Source organism: Battus philenor, unplaced genomic scaffold (assembly GCF_028537555.1).
Source record: "Battus philenor isolate CCGP_79_NKW_IND1 unplaced genomic scaffold, ilBatPhil1.0.hap1 SCAF_1, whole genome shotgun sequence".
NCBI classification, from domain to species: Eukaryota; Metazoa; Arthropoda; class Insecta; order Lepidoptera; family Papilionidae; genus Battus; species Battus philenor.
In genome coordinates, this window is record NW_027181661.1 from 5,986,356 (window position 1) to 6,007,017 (window position 20,662).

Genomic DNA, 20,662 nt, shown 5'->3' on the forward strand with positions numbered 1-20,662 from the left:
CTAATTAATTGTACTACTTAAATGTATTTATGAAAAATAAAATACATAACAATATACATACGCTATTAACAATAAAAAAGGAAACAAAGAATCCAAAAGTATTCAAGACAACTATTATGGAACATACAATTGTAATAAAGCCAATGCAGCATCATAAGCCTTTAAAAAGTCCGAAGAAATTTAGTTCTTCTGATTAGCATAGGCCGGCAGTACGTATTTTACAAATGAGTCTTTTTAGAGCCGAAAGCTTTTTTCATATTTTTATAGGTGAATAATATTTAATTAATGTATTTAAAAAAATAATGGTCGGTTGTCAACGTGTAAAATGCCACTACATAGGTATCGTATAAGTGAAAAGGCTCAGTTACAACAACAATTGCTTGAAAGGTACCACTAAAAGCAATTAATTAAAATATACATACATTCCTCGAGTTTTCTGACTCCTAGATCTCAAGAGGTTCATATAACCGGCAACCAGCATGAAAATTGTTAACGTTAATTTTTATTATATTAAAAAAATTAGCTTTACTATTGGATTTAATTTAATATAATTAAACATAAATTATGTTTTGCTGCACAATAAAATTATAGTTATTTTTGCCTTGTTTGGTACAATAATGTAAACCGGACTATTCGTTGTTGTAAATAAATACATTATTATTGATGTAACAGAGTTAAGGTTATTTGAATATATTAATATTTAAATTAATTTCTATTGATGTTTCATTTCAAGTTCTATTTGCCGCGCCCAAATTAGAATTTATTTTTACAATTTATTTTGCCCACACATGTCGAAAAAGTCTGTAGACAAAATTCAAATGGCTCCTTTCTCGAAAAACAATTTTCAGTTTGCATTTTTTCCGTTAAATATAATGTTTTTACGTTAGCCGAATTTATTGAATTTCAGAAAATTTGTAAGTCAGCATTATATATGTTTAGTGATAGTGGCCGGCCCAATAACTTGATATCGTAATTTGTTTATTGACGAAAACTCTTAAATAGCCCTGCCATAGTAACTTTTATTTTATTATTATTTTGTTGTATGTTTTCGTAAAAATAAACAAAATAAAATGAATTTGGTTGGTGTTTAATGGCTATTTATATATGTATAATATCGCGCTGGTTTCTTTTTTTTAAAAAGAAGAAGCTAAATAAAGAAGTGACGAGTAAAGCTTAATGTTTTTTTAAAGTTAGAAGGTCAAGGTGGTAGATGTATGGCTCCTTTTAAGTCAACGTGGATAGAACTTCACCTTGTAATGCTTTTTTATTTGTAATGCTTTATTTTTCAAAAAAGAAGCAATATGTTTTGTTTAAGTATAAGAAGAAATAAATTTAAAAATAACCACTGACACAATTTAATCATATTATTATTGTAAAACAACGAGGAAAAAGAAGAAAATTATGAAATTTTTCGTATAATAAATTCTCTAAATTCTTAGATAACTTTCTAATAAAAATCTATAGTATTATTGTACTCTTAGTTGCCAAAAATAGCATAATATGAAAAAATATTAGAAATATGTAATTATATTCCCCGCCCGATCGCAAAGTTAGGTTAGGTTAGGTTATGTTTCAGTTATCTTAAGGGTCCATAGTTCACGGTTTCAGTTGACCCATCGTATGAAGCAGCTTATTAACTGACATTTCTGTATGTGATTAGGATTAAATAATTATGGTTCGTATGAGAGTTTTTCGATGTAATTTTTTATAGTCCACACCGATTTTCTTTCTTCTTTCTGATGCGCACAAATATCATGAGATAAAATATTATTATACAAACAATAAATTAATTAAATTAATAAATAGTCTTTTCTTCTCGTTCAGTAAAGAACGCTGGTATAGTAACGTCGTAGTAAACTATAGTTGGGAGATTAAAATATTGGCGTCGAAATCATAGGAAGCTTAGAGGTGCTATGCTATCTCTATTTTATTCCACATCATCATCATTTGAGCTGTGGGATTTCTAATTTGATTTTGTTACAGTGTTTAAATATCAAACGAGATAAATAAAGTATAATAAATGGTATAGGCAGGTCTACGTTCAATGGAGAAATTTATTGTTTTTTCGACGAAGCGTTTCAAGTGATATCTTACGTTAACCAACAAAGTCATGATTTAAATCCAGATATTTTATAAGTCATTAGGTTGTAACATTAATAATAATAAAATTAATTCTTATAAAATTAATTAAATTAATTAAATGTCTTCTAATAAAATTAATTAAATGTCTTAACAAGTAAGATCCTGTATTTGAAGCTGAAAGAAAGGCTGAAAGTAGTTGCCATCGCCAAATGAGCATTAGGTGCGCCTTTTAAGCTTCGTATCATAAATACAAAGCTTTTATTATCTAGCCTTTGAGCAAACCTTTTATCTGAATAATTACTATTGCATCATGGCTTGTATGGTTAAATTTATGACGAATGAAAAGTTTAAAGGAAATTTCCACACTACTAAATCTAGAATCTACATTTAAAAGGTAAATCTTAATAAAATATTATTATTTCACCGTTATATCCTTATGTATGTACTAGGCGGAAAAAAAAATAGCAAAGGGACAAAAGTACGTACTTGAAACTTCAAGTGGTTAGATATATTTATGTACTATATATAATTATATACTATATTTTTAATTTAGACATGTCTTTTGTAAAGTCACCAGAGATAAAGGAGATTGTTACATATGGAAATAACGTGTGGAAAATACGCAGTGTTTGGGGGGATCTATACAGGGATTAAAAGGAAGATGGTACGGTTAACATGTGTTCTAGTTCCTGGATTATCATCATTGTTATCATTTCAGATTTTTCCTTCATCATTTACTGGTCATGGAGCTTGTATATCGATTTTCCTTAATATCGTTTGAAAGCGAACATTATCAAGCGTCTTCCAACGATCTTAAAAAGTCGTCTGTTCAAGTTGTCGGGGGCCGTAATATACTACGACTTGGTTTCCACTTCAGAACTTAAAGGCTCCAGCGACCATCTTTTCTATGAGCTATGTAGCCTGCCCGCTACCAATTCACTTTTAAATCCGCTGGACTATGCCGGCTGCGTTTATTCGTCTACTGATCTACTCGTTTTTGATTCGATCTCCTAGAAAAATTCCGATCATAGCCCTCTTCATGGCTTCTTAAGCGAGTTGATTATAAACTAATACAATTGTAGACATCTAGGAATATCTGTTTTGAATTATTGAAAGGCTATTTACTTTATAGTTTAATATATAACACCACGTATGAAATTCTTTTTTTTTTTTTAAAACCAGGAAAATACACTATAATCTATAGAATACAATTAGATGGCGGTTCAATGTATAACACAAAATGGCGATCTCCGTGTTATCTCATTCACATGTCTTCGATTCACAATAAATTGTTGCTCCTACTCGACTGGACCTCTTCGTCAACACTGGGACCGTCCTTCTGGAAAAATAGCAATGTGCGTATCTTGCATACCGTTAACTTATACATCACTAAAGAAATGTGACAATTTTTATTACTGATGGTAATTGATCGACCTTATCCCTCTCGGTAGGGAAAGAAAAGTTAAGGGACATTACTTTTTCAAAATGCACCTTTAATTGGTTTTTTGCAACTTGCTTAATGAAACCAATAAGGTTAGTAGTATTAATTTCTCGAAGGGAAAAAATATTTATTAAATACGAAGATATTTAGAAAATGTTCTTCAGATTTTAAATGTTAGCATTACATTGTTGTAACTAACCATTAGGTTGCCTAGATGTTTGTAAGTTATTATATGGATTATTATTTATATTTTACTGTCGTGTTCACTAGTATTATTTAATATTATTACTTTTTATGAAACACATGCATTATGATTCTTACATTATGCATGCATACAATAAAAACTACTTGGTTATCAAAAGATAAACAAGTGAGGTACAATTTCTTTACATATGCATGTGCTAAAATTAAAAAGTTTTTTTTTTTAATTGAATGATAATACGAACGTCTTGAGCAGTAGTGAGTTGGAGTTGAACAAGCGAGGTTGAGTTGTCCCGGGGGTGGGCAGCGTGCATGCGGCAAGGGCGGCGACAGCGTGGGTGCTGCGCTGGTAGCCATCGATGCACCAACGGCGTCAGAAGGTCACGGTGTACCTTATACATAAAACGTTGGAATCTCGGAAATCTCAAAGAGAAAATGAAAAGTATAGTTCAAATATTCGTAGAAATAATAACAAAAAAACCTTGTTGTAGACATGTGGAATACTGTATATGTTACTGGTTATTCGTGTAAAAAATTTAAAAAGAGAATATATAGCTTATTTGTCAGCAAAAAGGTTTAAAGCTTTTAAACAAATTCACCTTGCATAAAGTGGAAATATGCTATTTCAGAAAATAAAGTCTGCAGGGACAGATGGTAAACCATATGTAGTAATCAAAACTTAGTTCTACGTCGCGAAATGAATTATCAAATCCACCCTTGTGGAGGCAAAGATAAATTTTGGCTTGCTCCGACTGAAATCCATACGCTCCATCATAGTTATATAGCTGGGCCCGGGAAGGCTTCTATATATACATAACGGAGTACATAGGATAATGGAGTACATAAAATTATCGGTAACTGATAATAAATATTTTACTTTACTTAAATAATTAATTTTTGGAGAGAGTGTACATATATTAATTGACATCAAATTAACTTTAAATTTGCCCTTTGAAAACTTTTACACCAATAATCACTTTATAATAATATGCATTTTGATATTCTAAGAAGATATTTTTTTGCTAAACTTACCATAGCCGGGTCGTTGGGCCTAGTGAAGTAGGATACAATTACACCAGTGATTATGCAGACAGTCATTCCTACAAGGGTGTAGTACAAGTAGCTTAGCCTATATAGAAAGAAAGTTCCCGATCTGTGAACAATGAATGATTTATTTGAATTTAGAATGTTAAAAAAATAAAAAAAATATATAATGTGTGTATAAATAATATAATTTGCTTCGGGAATTTGATCTAATACCTAAACTTTTTTTTATCAATTTTATGGCTGCAGAACTTTCAAATCGCCAATGACAAGGAACTACAGTACAAAGGTTATATCTAAGTTAGAACTTTATCTACACGTGTTAATTAAATTTTGCGAATATTTAAGAATATAAAAATTAAAATACTTTTGGGAAAAGCACTGTAAAGTCAATAACTACAAGGCTTTACTTTTTATAAAGTACGAACAGTAGCAGTTAGCGGTAGAGGACTGAAACTTGTGATCGTAGGTCGCTAGATCGATTCTCAGGAATTAAAATTTTATATATAATTTAATATGGCCCCACAAATATCTTTGAGGAGGCCGACGTCTTGCAGTGGGTGTCTATGGGCTGAAATAACATCGACAATGATTACTATTTTTATAATATACAAATAATTAAATAAAAAAGTACATTAATGTCGAAATATGAATTATATAAGGAAATTTTATAGTATATATCGTGTGTATTATATAGTGTTTCATTCCAATATAACATATATTATAGCATATACTAAAAGTTAGAGCATAAATGCGAAAGATTGAAGATACACCGCAATTTCAATCTTTTAGAGAGTTAGCTTTTTTTAGAAGTAAATAAAATTTTCTTTGATATTAGTACAATATTACCTGTCAAATTCGACGGTACCATAATTCGTAGGTGGTGCAAGCGTTGTGAAATTTGCTGAACAACCGGAGATAGATACGGGTTTCGGGACAACAATGATTTCTCCACTAATCATGGCTGCTTGCGTACCAAGAGAGATCCAACCGACAAGTAGAGTAGAAGTGATGCCACCAACCATAGCGCCCTTTTACAATTAATATTTCACTTATAATATTTCGGATTTACAAAATAGTTCGATTTCATAAGAGCCATCTGTTTTACGGATTTTTCTATGATTATTTTAATCCCACTGATAAGTTAGCATTAGAATTAAAATCAGCATGAACAAGAAACAAGAAATATAAATGATAGAATTGAATATATTTTGATGACCAAATTCCTAACACTAGGTGGTATTATATATTATAACTGAACTCGAAATTATTATTTTTTATGTTATGTCCACTTTTAATAAGATGATGCAATAAAATCACAATGATATCCTATTAATGTAAGCTTTTGTGTATTACTATCAAATAAATAATTGATTGTTTATAACGTAAATTTAAATAAAGGTTTTTAAGCCGACAGTGTTGAGCAGTGGTATCCTAGCGGTAGAATACTAAGACTTGCGACCGTAAGTCGCGGGTTCGATTCATGGAATACAGTTTTATATAATTCAAATTTTGGGGATAAATTATTTAAGATTGCGAATGCTCGCAAAACAAGTTTACTGAGGTTGGGCAGCAGCGTTCTCTAACCAAACCAAGTGTGGTGATTATGGTATATTCGATTATAGATATCTTCGATGACGATGAATCGAACTTCGCGAACTTAAGATTTACTATGATTGATTTATGAGGTATAAAGTATTTGTACATTTATGTGCGCATATTTGAAAAATAAGCTTGTTGTTTTAAAATATCCTGAGTTATGTCTATGACCATGTGTCGGCCTGTATACTTAGCATTCAAGTCTTCATAATCATCATTTCAGTCACATGGACGACGTCCACTGCTAGGTATGGGACTTATTTATTGATTTCTAATAAGAAAAGTTAGACACTGTTTTAAAGGTGGGTCTTCCTTCGTTGTGTTTGCCGATTCGTGGTTTTCTCTTTAGAAATTTCCAACCTCACCCACCAACTGCGATGCGTCCCGGCCTTATGCTGCCAGCATTCAGCGATTTCCCGCAATCTTAACTAATAATTGTTAATTAATAAACATTAATTGTTAAACATAGTTTAAAGCTCACCGTAGAGTTAACCCAAGGTAAAAACAGTCCCATAGAAAACATTCCTAGTAAACTGCCAGCTGTGATGCCGGCGAGACTTTTTCCGGCTTGTATTAGAGCTCCCATGTGTTCAACTAGAAACACAAGCGCCACGCATGCGGCACCTGTAAAATAAACATGTATGACCATGTCTTTAAGAATAAACTGCGATCTAGTGAGACTATTGAATTATGAAATATTTCTTCTTGTTCCTGTTAATAATTATGTGTTGCAAGTAGCTGTCTTTTAAATTCTAGCGATTTTCTCCTTTTACACCGTTACAGTTTCACTGTAGTTGATCAAAGAAACAGGTGAGCATTTCTCTATTTGCCTATTTATTTTGTAGCTGTCGCCAATACTTACAGAGATATAATGCTGTACCACGCTCTAGGGCGATGAGGTCGGGCAAAAGAGAATGAAGAACATTCTCATTCTCTTTTTTCAAGACAAAATAGAACAGCCGATACGCCCCCCTCCCTTTCATCACACACTTACCTAACGCGTGGTTCAGCGGTTTCGGCAACACTACAGTTCTCGTTTGATTTTCTGGACTATAAGTCGTCGCTTATGTCACGCATGGTACATGTGGTAAACTTCACACTATACAGTAAGCGCTTGTAGCGTGTAATTCAAGTTTCGAACGAGATATATGCGTAATTGCCAATTCGTGCCTCACTCTATCTATAAAATTTTCCAAACAACCACGACTAATGAGTAAATGAGAAACGCTTTAGAGAAAGCCTTGTGGGGTTGTCACAGCTTCATTGATCTCAGGGCTCAAGTTAAAAATCTAAGGTAAAAACGAACATTCCTTATATTAATGTACTCTGACGTTCTCTCTCTCTCTTTCTCTTGAGCCACTTGGGTGTTATGTGGCTCGTCTGAGTGAAGAATCTCTACTCTTATTGTAAAAATCTCTTCCCAACTCTATCATGGTCCTTAACTATTAAGGAGCGCATAGAGCGTTTAAGCTTACGAAATTCCAGGCACTGATCCACATCATGGATGAGATTAAGATATCTGCTTGAATAGCAAAATGGTAACACCATAGTGAAAACCGTAAGATATTTTTTGCACAATTGTGATGAGTACGTTTAATAAGAAATTTGACTTTAATACCGGATGTCTGTGAAATATAAGCGTTGTGGTCGCATCGTAAAGGATACTCGAATGAATGTTTCGTTTTATACACTTACCTTATAACTCATGAAGAGAGGTGGTTTTTAGTACTATACTAACGTATATGTAAAGTAATTTTCAGTGATTATACAATCAATGGCGCCTTCAAATTGAAGCACCGCAATGATTTCGTATAAATATTTAGCGGCTGATTTAACCAACAGACATACCCAAATGTTCATTGTACCTATTAATACTTACGTACCAATAATAACGACAATAATTTTCATAATAAAACTAGCAGTTCTTTCAGAGATAGGCATGTTGTAAGCTGGTCTGATTAGATCCTCGAAGATGACGCCGCACATTGAATTTAGCCCTGTCGACATCGAACTGTGAACAAAAAATATATCTATCAAATAAGTCATATTTTACATACTGTAATATATAACAATGTAAATTGTATAAGATTCATTTATATATTATAGGAACCGGAAAGTAATGTCGTTTCTGTTATTATTCTGTTATTATTCATATTTTCTAGAAAAGCCGATTTATTTTTACCGCTTCTATATTGAAAATTTTATACCATATTGAAAAAGGTGTTTGATAAAGCAGGTGAATATATTATTGATTAGAAATAAAAACTTGTGTAAAATTTAGTCGTGTGAATTTAAATTATGAAAGCGACGTTAATCTCTAGTCCCTCTAATATGAAAGGGAAATGAAGAGATTTCCTTCATGTACTGACTCATCAAGGGATCTCTGGAACAATATGGATTAAAAACTTGAAATTAGGTAGAAATGTTTATTTTACTGAGTATAAATCAGGTTAGAATTTCTTTACGAAATCACGATGGGAGACAGCTAGAATATATAATATTGCTTTCTTTTTAAACAGTCCGTAGCCGATAAGTCTTGTGATTCCTGTACAGTGAAAAATTCTTTCCATGTATTATACGTTTCCACGTTTCTTAGTTTGCTGACTCTCGGAGACCACTGAGGTCTGTGTATATTAGATGATAAAAATCCTTTCGAATTCAAGATTGTCATTGCTTACATACGAACACGAGATTTTATTTAATCATAATTTGCAAATATTAAAAACTGAATTGTGTAAAAGAAGTTCTTATATAAAAACAAAATGCAAGCTTTATTCTGTCCTGGATGCAACAAATTATAGAAAATAAAAAACAATAATTCTTGAAAATAATATATATGAAAAAGACTGGAGTATTCTCAACAACATTGAAACGCGTATGTTAGCGCGAAAAGAATTTGCTCTGAATTTCGAAACAAATACATCTAATCTCCTCAAAACTAAAGAACAAGTACTACGGCCTTGCATAAAATTGAGAGTAATGAGAAATGAGAGTGTTTGTGTAAAGACGCTTGTCAGAAGCGAACATCATATAATTTCTGGAACGGACTTACAAGCATTTGTAGAGTCGTTAACAATTTTGTTTAGAGGAAAAAAAAGTGAATCTATACAAGTCTGCTGGTACGCGGGTTGTTAACAGCGAGCGCCGTATCAGGCCACTCTCCCTACAAGATATTGAGCCGGCATCCGCATAGTTAACACTTGTAAGACACATTTCTTTACATCGAATTATATGACCTATTTTGTTCAATAAATTATTCAAGTATTATGTAGCACGGTTGCAGTAATCCTTACCTCAAGGCGGCACTGAAGACTCCGCTCATAAAAATTCCTGGCAACGCTGGTATAGACCCCGTTATGGTCATCACAAAGTATGGTAGCAGTTGGTCGCTCTTGCGTATCGCGCCCGTTGTGAGAGGATCGCAGTTCGCGAAAGTTGCGTATATCACCAGCCCCGTGTAGCAACAAAGCGACACAATGATAAATATACCTGCCGCCATGATGAATATGGTTCTGTGAATAAACAATTTTTTAAAAAAATAAGTATAAAAAGTAGTTGATTAAAGATTGGTTGGAAATAAGTTTTGAAGTTTGTAAATCCAATTAAAAGACGTTATATCATTTCACCCGACGTGCACTGTTGGATATGTGCCTCCTTCATATATTTATATCGCACTGGTAGGAAGCGGCCTGCGTGTGTCTTTTGAACTTCACTTTAACAAGGCCTTAAGAGAGAAGAGAAGAAAATCTTAAGAGTCCAGGCGGTTTGCATGATCATTTGGTCTACTTTGTGATCTGCCACAGCTACTTCGGTTTGCCAATCTGCTGGACTATATAGGTTGCTTTCGTTCATATATGAATCTAGTTATTTCTAATTAGATCTCTTTGAAAAACTGTTAAACTACACATTTAAATTTTTCAATTCGCGGCGTTCTATAATTTGAATATTCATTTTATTTACGCTCAGTTGGTAAACTCAGTGACGGCAGTTTTGTATTGGATATTTTCTTTTAAATGGTCTAACTTAGTACTTACATTAACGTAAAATCTAGATTTATTATTAAAATAGAGGAACAAGAGTATAATGGTTAAATCTGAACGGCTTGAAGATTTTGTCACCTCAACAAGATATAAATTTACAAGTAAAAAATTAATCAAAATTTTGAGCGTATGTGACGGTTTTTAGTATCATAGCGTTTTTTAAATATTATTTTAATGCAAAGAGAAAGTAAATATAAATTATAAGATCACATTTTCATTCAGTCACAATTTCGTGTGAAGTTTTCGCCAATAAAAGATATAGGTATGAGAAGTGAATCATAACGATATTTAAAATACAACGTATATAATAATCTAATATAAAATAAAATCCTACACCTAAGAATAATAATTAAAAAAAGTTTTTTAAAGATTAAGACAAAGAGATAGATGTCAATTTCCAAGTAGAGATTTTACACTGTATCTTTTGAAAACTATTGAGATGACCTATATTAACAAGAACCATAGCTAGCTTTTTAAGTCGAAGAATGGAAAACTTTTTTACGTGGCCATGTAGACGACAATCGACTGAGAAAATAAGAAGAATCAATATAATTGTTGACGATTTTAATATAAAAATAAATTTTAAGTTAATTACATTCGAGCGCGCTTCAAAGAAGATAGCGCTAAACAACGCTGCACCATCGCTTGGTTCACAGAGCAAGAAGCCAGCCAACCGAAGTAGTTACCGAAAACAGTTGACCAAAACGTGTGACGAATCGTAGGATCAGGGTCCATACTGAAACAACGAATTAGCCAATGAAATAAATTTTACACGATGATTGGTAACAATAAATATAGGTTAAAAAACATAGATCATTGGTTATGGTAAAAAGGTTCAAAGTATATGTACATGTATAGCTCATTTGTCAGCAAAAACTTTTAAATCCTATAACTTATCATCTCTACAATACGTGTCATAGTTTTGTAATGAGTTTTTGAATTTGCAAATCAGAAGTTAAAAACATTTAAAGATTTCGCACCTCTTAAAACTGTTTACTATAAGTATATATTTACGTATTATTTTAGAATAAGCTAGATAAGTATTGTTGCCTCAATACTTGATTCACAATACTCGTATGGAGAATGTTCGAAAGAAGTTTATTGAAAATTTAAACTATAGAATATTAAAATAAATCCAATGGTTGCTATTTTCGATAAGATTTAGTACTATTGTTCATAAATAAATAATTAGTTATCACAACGACCATAATTTAAACTTAATGAAACTTTGTTTAAATGTAGCCCTATTTTAACGTAGTATAAGTGATACGGGACAATTTATTTATCTCTTAAGCTATCATTACCCGCATACAGAGTAAAACTTGTATTTGTCGAATAGCAATCTATCAACGGTCCCTTCAAGAATTTATGTTTCATATAGATGAGGTATATCGAAATGGTTTAAAGGTTACTTGAAGAATTCCAGCCTCTGTCCCTCTTGGTTTGTTCTGATGACGTTATCCACCCCACCAAGTCTCCAGGTTCCGTAAATAAGAACGAATAGGACCCCAAAGTACATGATTACTGTCTGTAACGTGTCCGTCCATACAACAGCTTTCAGTCCACCCTGCGGAAGATATCAAGTTTTATTTTACGTAAAGAAAATAATTTCATCATCATTATTTTAGCCATAAGGCCTATTTCTAGATATAGGCTTTTTCTAGATTCCCAGAGAATTGGCCCAGATGAAGCGGCTTACACCAAGCGTCTTCCGACAACCTTGATAAGTTCGTCTGGCCATCATGCGAGTAGAAGTCCTGTGCAATGCTTTACGAGTAAGTGGAGACGAATTTGCGAATTCAAGAAAGTTAATAAAAAAAAACCAGTTAGAAATATCTAATAAGAAAATTGTGACTAAACGGGTAGGTAGACTAAAATTGAAAATAAACGAAGAAACACAATTTAAATTCGATGTTTTGGAATCTAATTTTAAAATATACATAAAATATTATCTACTATCAGCTTCTTGGCCGGAAGTTCGGAAAGGAATATGGGGGAAAATATTATCACTTATAATGTGTTGTCAAGACTCTACCATATGCACTGAAGAAAGTACATAGCTTAGTAATGTGTACTCAAATACAAAGTGTACGCTGTGAGTATTGTGCTTTATTCAATCGCAAATAATATATATTCATTAAAAAAAATTAGAACCGAAACTCAAAAACTCTTAAATCTCTCTCAATAAATGTATGGCACGGTGAAGTACAAATGCTTGTAGTAGCGATGACTAAACATCTCATATACTCTAACATATCTTTTAAATATGATGAAATTATTGTCGCCCTTCGATAACAAACCAATCTCATCAAAAACGAGGTCGAATACAACCTGTGATTTACACAGGTTGCATCAACCCTCAATCATACTAGATAAAAGCGTTGCTGGAGTTTCTTATGCCACTTTTTCTCCCAGCGGTAACGCTTTCCGAAGTGGCAGTAGTGATTAATATCTCTCGAGAGCCCTTGTGTTGAAATGCTAAGCGGGTGTTCGACGAGTCACAGCCTAAGCCAAGGTCCCCTCGTGGGACCTTGACCTTGGTCAAGTCACTCCGTGGAGCGTTCTGCGAAGCGGTCTAGGAGCTCATCGGCCTCCAACTCCGGTAAAATAGTAAATTGTAACAGGCCGCGACGACGCTTCTCCAGGTGCCCTAGGCTAGGCGTATTTTGCGCCCTGCCACCTCACACCCGCGGAATCTACAAATGCCGTTTAGGCAGCATTGAGAGTCCAATCCCAAAAAAAAACAAAAATATAATATTAATGATCAATTGCCAAATATATCTATATAGATCGTATCTATGTAAAACGAATCACTAAATATGTTTCTTAAAACAAAAAACGAAAACCACTCAAGTTAGCTATATTTTTTTTATATTTGCGTAAAGGCAAGTGGAAAATTTATAAGAAAGAAAAAATTGGAAATTTCCGAGATTAGATCGTGAAAGTCTTTACCAATTTATTTATACACTTGTGCCAAATTGTTAAATGATTGATCGTAACCGTTAATTAATGTAACAGCTAATAATGTAACATTACGAAATGTCATCCGCAGGGGGGTTTAATTAGGTTTGCTAAACTGGAGTGGGCAGCTGTTGTTAATATCAATTTCGTAACGTAAATACGCGTAGCAACGATTAAGATGTAAAGGCGTGGTATTTGTTTAGTCGAAAGGAGTCTACAAGGTGACTTTTAGTTTTATAACTGTCAAAAAAACATATTTGTTTAGTCGAAAGGAGTCTACAAGGTGACTTTTAGTTTTATAACTGTCAAAAAAACAAGACAATAAAGTTTATAAAAATAAGTGCCTAAAGGCGCTTTCTCTACTTGTATGATTTTTTTTATTTCATCACAGTCGCTTAATGCGGTGTACCACTTGATAGAGCACCGACCTTTGCAATTCTGCGGGAAGATGAAGAAGGATGTCGTTTAGCACCCTTGTGTGGTAATTTCGCGCACACTTGTTTGTGTCACATTGACGACGATATTCCACTGTAAGTGACCTTATATACAATGCGTCGATATTTATTTAATAAAAAATGTATATAAGCATGTTTATTTATAAATACTTACATACATAACAATATATACTTGGCTAGGCTATAAAAACTGTTGTAATTTAAAATAAAATGTTACTTTTAAATTTTGAATCTCTCTGAATGTGATCGTTTATAGTGTTTTCTTATTTTCGTGCGTATTGAAAAATGTATTGTGATATTAAAATGGATTGTGACAATTTAGTAAACCGAATCGCTGTGATTGCATTAAATAAAGTAGTTCCGGTGCCAAATAAAATTTTGATATCCTCCATACGCTTGGCAATAGTGAAATGTTTGTGCACCGGGCTATTGATAGCTAAAATAAAACCTCCTCTGTTTTTGCCAGAAAAAGATCTGGCCGTCGATATACTGTTCTTACGAAAAAGGCGAACAAGGCCGAAAGGGAAACAATTTGAACAAATCCCGTACGAAAACCAAATATTTTATCTCCGGATATGAAGTTTAAAACCTAGAATCATGTCGCATACTTCAAAAGTTGTCTTAGGACTTGAAGCCTATAAGAGACGCACTGATCAATTTCGTAACTGATAATGTGCAAAACGAGGCCACAATAAATGTTATTTATAGGTGAGAATTGATGATTTTTACAATTGAGCAATATTTTAACAAACAAAACACCGTATCTATGTTTATAGCTCTGATGAAGTGTTCCAATTAGTTAACAGATTATAATGTGGGCATTATCTGTGTTTCAGTTAGCAATGAAGGAATAACAGTCATATTTATTGTAACAAACAGTTTCACAACATTGACACAAGCATATCAAGATATCATTCTTGAGAAGTTAGTTAAGCACCTAAACAACACTATGTTCAATAACTAAAAATGGTCGTTTTAGCAAGACACGGCGCCGGGTCATAAAACTCGATTCACCCAATCTTAGTTAGAAACTAATGTTCCGCAATTTATCGGTGTAGAAAAGTAGCCGTCATCAAGTCCTGATCTTATTTCATTGGATTATGATTTATGGTCAGTTTTAGAGAGTAAGGCTTGCTCTAAATTCTGTGACAGTCGCTTAAACAATCCATACGATTGGCAGTAAAGAAATTTCCCATCGAAAGGTTGCGTGCTGCTATTTATAATCGACCTTAACGTTTAAAGAACTATATAGCAGCTGAAGGATATCACTTTTCATTCATTTACTCACTTTACATTTTACATTAATGAATTAAACTAACATAATGTAATAGTAAAATATTATTTTCCTTTGTAACAATGTTTTTAGTCTAATGTTTAGACTTAATAAACGTATCTATATTATAACGTATATGCTTATTTTCTCGAGTGATCTAAATACAAATAATACTGTTTGTTCCCCAACATATTTCTCTAACTTAATAAACGCTTTTTTCACCCCTTGCGGAACATTTCCGTAAATTCATAAGTAATTTCTACAAAATTTCAAGACCCTAAGCCTGATGGTGCCAGAGATATATATGTGATAATGTTACAATTGACAAGATTTAGTTTAATAATATATTTTTAAATGAAAGAAGTGTATATTTAATATAAAACATGATATAAATTTGAACAAAAGTAACGTGAGGACTATTTTTTAGTCCCGTTCGCACGATTATCGTTAAATCCAGACGCTTCACCGGTCATATCGTAGGAGGGGATAAAATAAGGTCAACGTGGAGATAATGATAGAAACGTACTCACAAGTGTCGTGTAGAAGATACACACGACGCACACGATCGGAGTTATCATGTGCAAATTGATCCCTGTCACTGTGAACAAAGTAAATATCAAATATTTTGAATTTTATAAATGAAATAATAAATATATTACGTTGTCGACTGTTGAACATATAAGACCATGCTACCCTCCATCTTCAGCCCATCAGGTACTTGGTCTTCAAAACAGTCCATCTCACGTCAAGGCTTAATCTCTAGGATTTTCTTTCCCTAACTGTTGTCACTCATTAGGCTGATATGAGTAAATGGCTCACTTCCGCCATAATTGTTCTTCGATAAAAGTTTTCATTTCGAATTTTAGTTCTATAAAAAATGCTAGTCATAGTTATCTAGAGAGAGAGGGTGAAAATAGGAAGGTTTATACCCCTGTGTTCAAAAATAATATGAAGGAAAGGGTGGCCTAAAAAACAAACCCTAGTTATTTACATTTTATCGATAGCCCAAAGATAGGAGAATATAATATAGGAATATAATACAGGAATATAATCTATATTAAAATTATAAGAAGGCTGTACTGCGTTCTCTCAAACCGCTAAAATGGAATGAAGATGTAGCAGTCGGACCTAAGGCTCTAGAGAGCCCTCTAGCCTTGTGACCTAAAATAAGGTCTAGTCTAAGCGCCCTTTGCGCTTTGCTAACTCAAGCGTAATCTGTAAATGCTGGCAAGGTAACAATGACATCTTGCTAAAAAAATCTGCTTTATTTGATGATCGTAGAGATTTCTGGCTGCTTCTCCTTCATAACAAGAAATAGCCCGAGGTCCCTCCTTAGGAGCTCTTGTTGATAATCCATCACAATGACCAGAGCAATGCTGCCTCTCAATCCGTAAAAATAACAGAATTAACTACTCGAGCCGGACATTTTGTAGAAACCCCCATACTTGGTTAATGACTTGTTACTAGCTTTGTACAGTTCCCACTGGGCCAGATCTATCTATAGAGCTGTGGTTCAGTTCTTTCGAGTATCATAGTTTAGAGGCTTTTCAATCTAGTGAGCGTTCGACGTATCGTGTTTGTCGTACCAGTTTGTCGTGTAATATTTTACGTACCGTGTCGTACTCTCATAGGAGTCCTCGAGATTATTCATCACAAATAAGTTTAACCATCAGGGCTTGGTCTGGTGACCTCTGATCTGGTGGTGTGGTCACCAGTGACGATATAAATTCTAACAAATCTCCTTTGACTCATTGACAAAAATATTCGCTTTATCTTAATTTAATAATTTGAATTTAATTAATACCTTGACTGAACGCCAGCGCCGGTACGTATATCACGATTGGGATGTATAGCAACATTTTGATTATGAAGATGATTGAGCCCAGCAGTCGCACTTTCTGGTTGAATCTGAGACGTAAGTACTGAAAAGGAAGAAAACCTAGTGATATGCTGCAGCACTTGTCTTCTATAGTTTCTGTAGTATCAATGAAGGAACTCTATATATGTAAATTTTTAGGTGGAAAATTGGTTAAAAACTACTGGCATTGTCGCCTAGCCTGTTGATGATGATGTCTATAGTAATTGTTAACAGTTGTTAATATATTATGTCCACAAAAACAAACAAAATGATTAAAAAAAAACAGTGAAAGACGCGGTGATAATACATGGAATAAAAATAAGCTAGTTACTCCTAGGCTCTTGGCATAAGGTAAACGAAAACTACAATAAAGAACAATAAAATTCCACATATCTGATCTGCGACTGGAGAAATTTAAAACCAATATTAAAACATTATTGAAAAAAGTATATTATTCTATCCCAGAATGCTGTACCGATGTTAATGTGTGAAATTAAATGTTGTTGATGCTCATTATGGAAATTAATTATTGTCATTAATTCCTTGTAAAACTATATGTATTATATATATAAAGGGCAATTGTTGAGTTTCTCGCCGAGTGTTGTCAACAGAACTGTCTTCCTAGTGGGTAGATTCCTGCAAGGCTGACAGTGTCGACATTTTTAGTTGATTCGTCATTAAAAACTATCTGTAACAGCCTATTCAAATGGTATTTTCATTTTGATTTGTGATATTTAAGAATAGAACAGAACGCAGAATAGAAGGTTCAAGAGTGGGGGCCACGGATCAGCAAACGTAGCGGAAAACTCTACGACCTACTCTAAGACCTATAAGAGGCTAATGTCCTACAAGAGACGTCTTACGTCTGACTTGATGGTGATGAATCTCTAAGGAAAATAATTTTTTAAGCAAACGTTAATAAACGTTTCATTGCTTCGTAGAGTCTATAAATGTTGTAGTTTATCTGCATTCATACCTAGTCTTGTTAAATCATTTATTAAATAAAAATATTGTAATAGAAAAATCAATAAACAATGTTAAATTTTAATATTGCAAATTTATATCCTTTTTATAAAATATTAAATGTTATATGCGTATATGCTTAAATGAGATTGTTCCTTTTAGTAAATCTTTTTCAAGTCCATTGTGATATTTTGAAACTTGTTTAATAATATTTTAAATATAATTTTTAATTTGGTCTATATCAGTATTTTTCAATCTTTTGAATTATGGACCTCACTACTGGGTATTTTATTTTTTAGTTCTAGCTTTCCTTTTTTAATATAGGCGGATCAAAAAATTGTGAATTACTTTTTATATTTGTACTTCTATTAAACCATGTAAATAAGATTTAAAAAGAGAAGTGAACTGCTTACTGTATAGTTATTTGATTACTAAGGTTATAAAAAATTACATAGTAATTCGACAATATTTCAAAACATTTAAACCATCATTCTCTACATTATGTTTTTCCCTTCTTTCAAATGTTTCTGCGGCCAGTGATTCCTTTATTGAGACATGGCATGACATCGACATGACGTTGTTAGAGAGTAAAAATTTCATAGCAATCACGGTCTCGTTTCCGCTTAGATATAGCGGGCATATCGTGTATGGTTAATTCAGAATAGTCCCTGATGAAATGGGTCAGGGGACCGTCTAACGCTCTACTCGGCCATACGCTGGTCCACTTTACAAAGCGCTTCGAATGCAATGTTCCTTAACACAAGTCATTGATTATATTGAACATGAAGGATGAGAACCTAAATTGCAATCTAAAATTCTTTTAAAATAGTTTAACTTGTATCTATTACATCGTTTTATTCACTGAATCGTTGCTAATTTATTTGTTTTCACGTCAGTTGTGAATATTATAAAAACATTTATTAGATTTAAGAATAAATGTTATATCTTTTATATTAAGAAAAAGAAAACACCAAATATATAGCTAATGCTAAAACCTGGAAACCGATAAACCAATTCGGTTATTTTTTTTATACTTTCGTTAAAGAAGAAGCTTTTTGTGGAAACAAATAATGGAATAATAATGTAGAGAATAGTACAATGTACCTGTTTTCTTGACACATAGAAAACACGTAGTAATTTAACATGTCCCTGGCTGTCAAAGACGGGATGTAACCAAAGAAAATAAATCGTATGATATAAGGGTTAAAGAGACAATGTCAACACATAATCTTTCCGTATTTTATTATTTAGACATTAAATTAATTAATACAATAATAAAACATTAATACATTTTATTGGTTTATTTTTTTTAACAGACACAGATAACTTTACGAAGTATGCGCAATGTTTAAATTGACATATTAGCGAATAAAAGTTTGAATTTAAAGGTAGAACATAAACAGTGTTGTCATGGTTACTTGACAGTTATGATTGGAAGACGCAGTTCAAAATTAATTATGTGACCATATTGTGGTATCAACATAATGAGAGAGTTTATAAATTAAAATTGTGTAATATTTGAGAAATGATAATGTTTATATATGTATAGATAATATTCCGATTAAGAGAAACTACATAGTAAGGATAGTACATATATAGCGATTTTTTTTTCTGAACATGTGATACAGAATCTCTTAATACACTTACCTCGTAGGTTGATGTGATTTGTAAGTTGTAGAACACGGGAAGGTACACGATTGCTATAGTGACGGATACGGCCCATTCCGACAGTACAATGGTCCATAACTGAGTTCCGTAAGTGTACATCTCAGCAGGAAGTCCCAACAACGATATGCCAGATATGTAACTACGAAATCAAATTATCAAATATAAATTTCGCGGTTAATATATTGCTTTCCTATTTTAGGAGTTCTATTTCAAAACACAATGATCGCTATCGATTACAAAATTCGCGGGGAAATATATCGCCAGCTTTATTTATAAAACATATACACCTCTATACAACAAGTGCGCTTGCATATATATTTTTTAAATTAATTTTACTGTTTTAAAGAACTACTAATACTTTAATATGCTAATTTTGCAATGATATTATTTATTTTTATGTAAAACTTAAACGCCAAACATGTTGCTAAGCGAAAAGTGATACATGTCTCGATTAATTCGGCGGTGATTTTTATAACATATTCGTTAAGGTACGAGAAAAATTATTGTGGAATAAAAGAAAAAATTGAGAAAATTAGTAAAAATAACTTCAATTGAAACATCTGTTTGTAGCTGTCAAATAATTAACGTCAATAAAAATAAAATTTCGGGTTAAGTATGTAATAAAAAAATAAACTGTACATTATGGTACAAGTTCTTTTTGGTTTTACATTAAAAGGTGAAGGTGGAAGGTTATGAAAAAGAAAGTGTCGTAAAGTTTTCAGAAGACAAATACCTGGCGATCAGAGACATGGAAATGGGGAACATGCCCATGGTCTTTCCACCCATGAGATACTCGGCGGTGGTATTCTGCTTTTTGCTTGCGAAGAAAGCAAAGTAGACGCCGATCAGGGCGGAGAAGAGCAGCATCGCGCCGAAGACAAGGTAGTCCAGCCAGTCGAAGTACACGGTCATGTTGCGGTCGAGCGGGCGTCTGTGTCGCGGCGCGATTAGATCCCATCTCGGTACACAATAGACGTTTAGCTAGCGGAACCCGGAGCCGGACAGTTGCTATATTTATCCTTGGAAGGATCTCGGACGGGCCCATTGGAGGGATGAGGCTGGCTAATTGACTAGTTA

The 20,662-nt window shown here is 33.1% G+C and overlaps 1 protein-coding gene across 1 annotated transcript; it reads right to left on the reverse strand.

Annotated features, from left to right (window-relative positions):
- Positions 1-3,339: 3,339 nt before the first annotated feature.
- On the reverse strand, positions 3,340-20,630 carry LOC137919387 (sodium-coupled monocarboxylate transporter 1-like). The gene is given in 14 exon segments (XM_068762452.1): positions 3,340-3,418; positions 3,970-4,116; positions 4,757-4,877; positions 5,618-5,799; positions 6,849-6,991; positions 8,251-8,378; positions 9,661-9,879; positions 11,003-11,143; positions 11,820-11,974; positions 15,627-15,694; positions 16,901-17,018; positions 19,565-19,724; positions 20,319-20,525; positions 20,527-20,630. Coding segments are annotated over 14 exon segments (1,950 nt in total). The 3' UTR covers positions 3,340-3,361.
- Between the last annotated feature and the right edge of the window lie 32 nt (positions 20,631-20,662).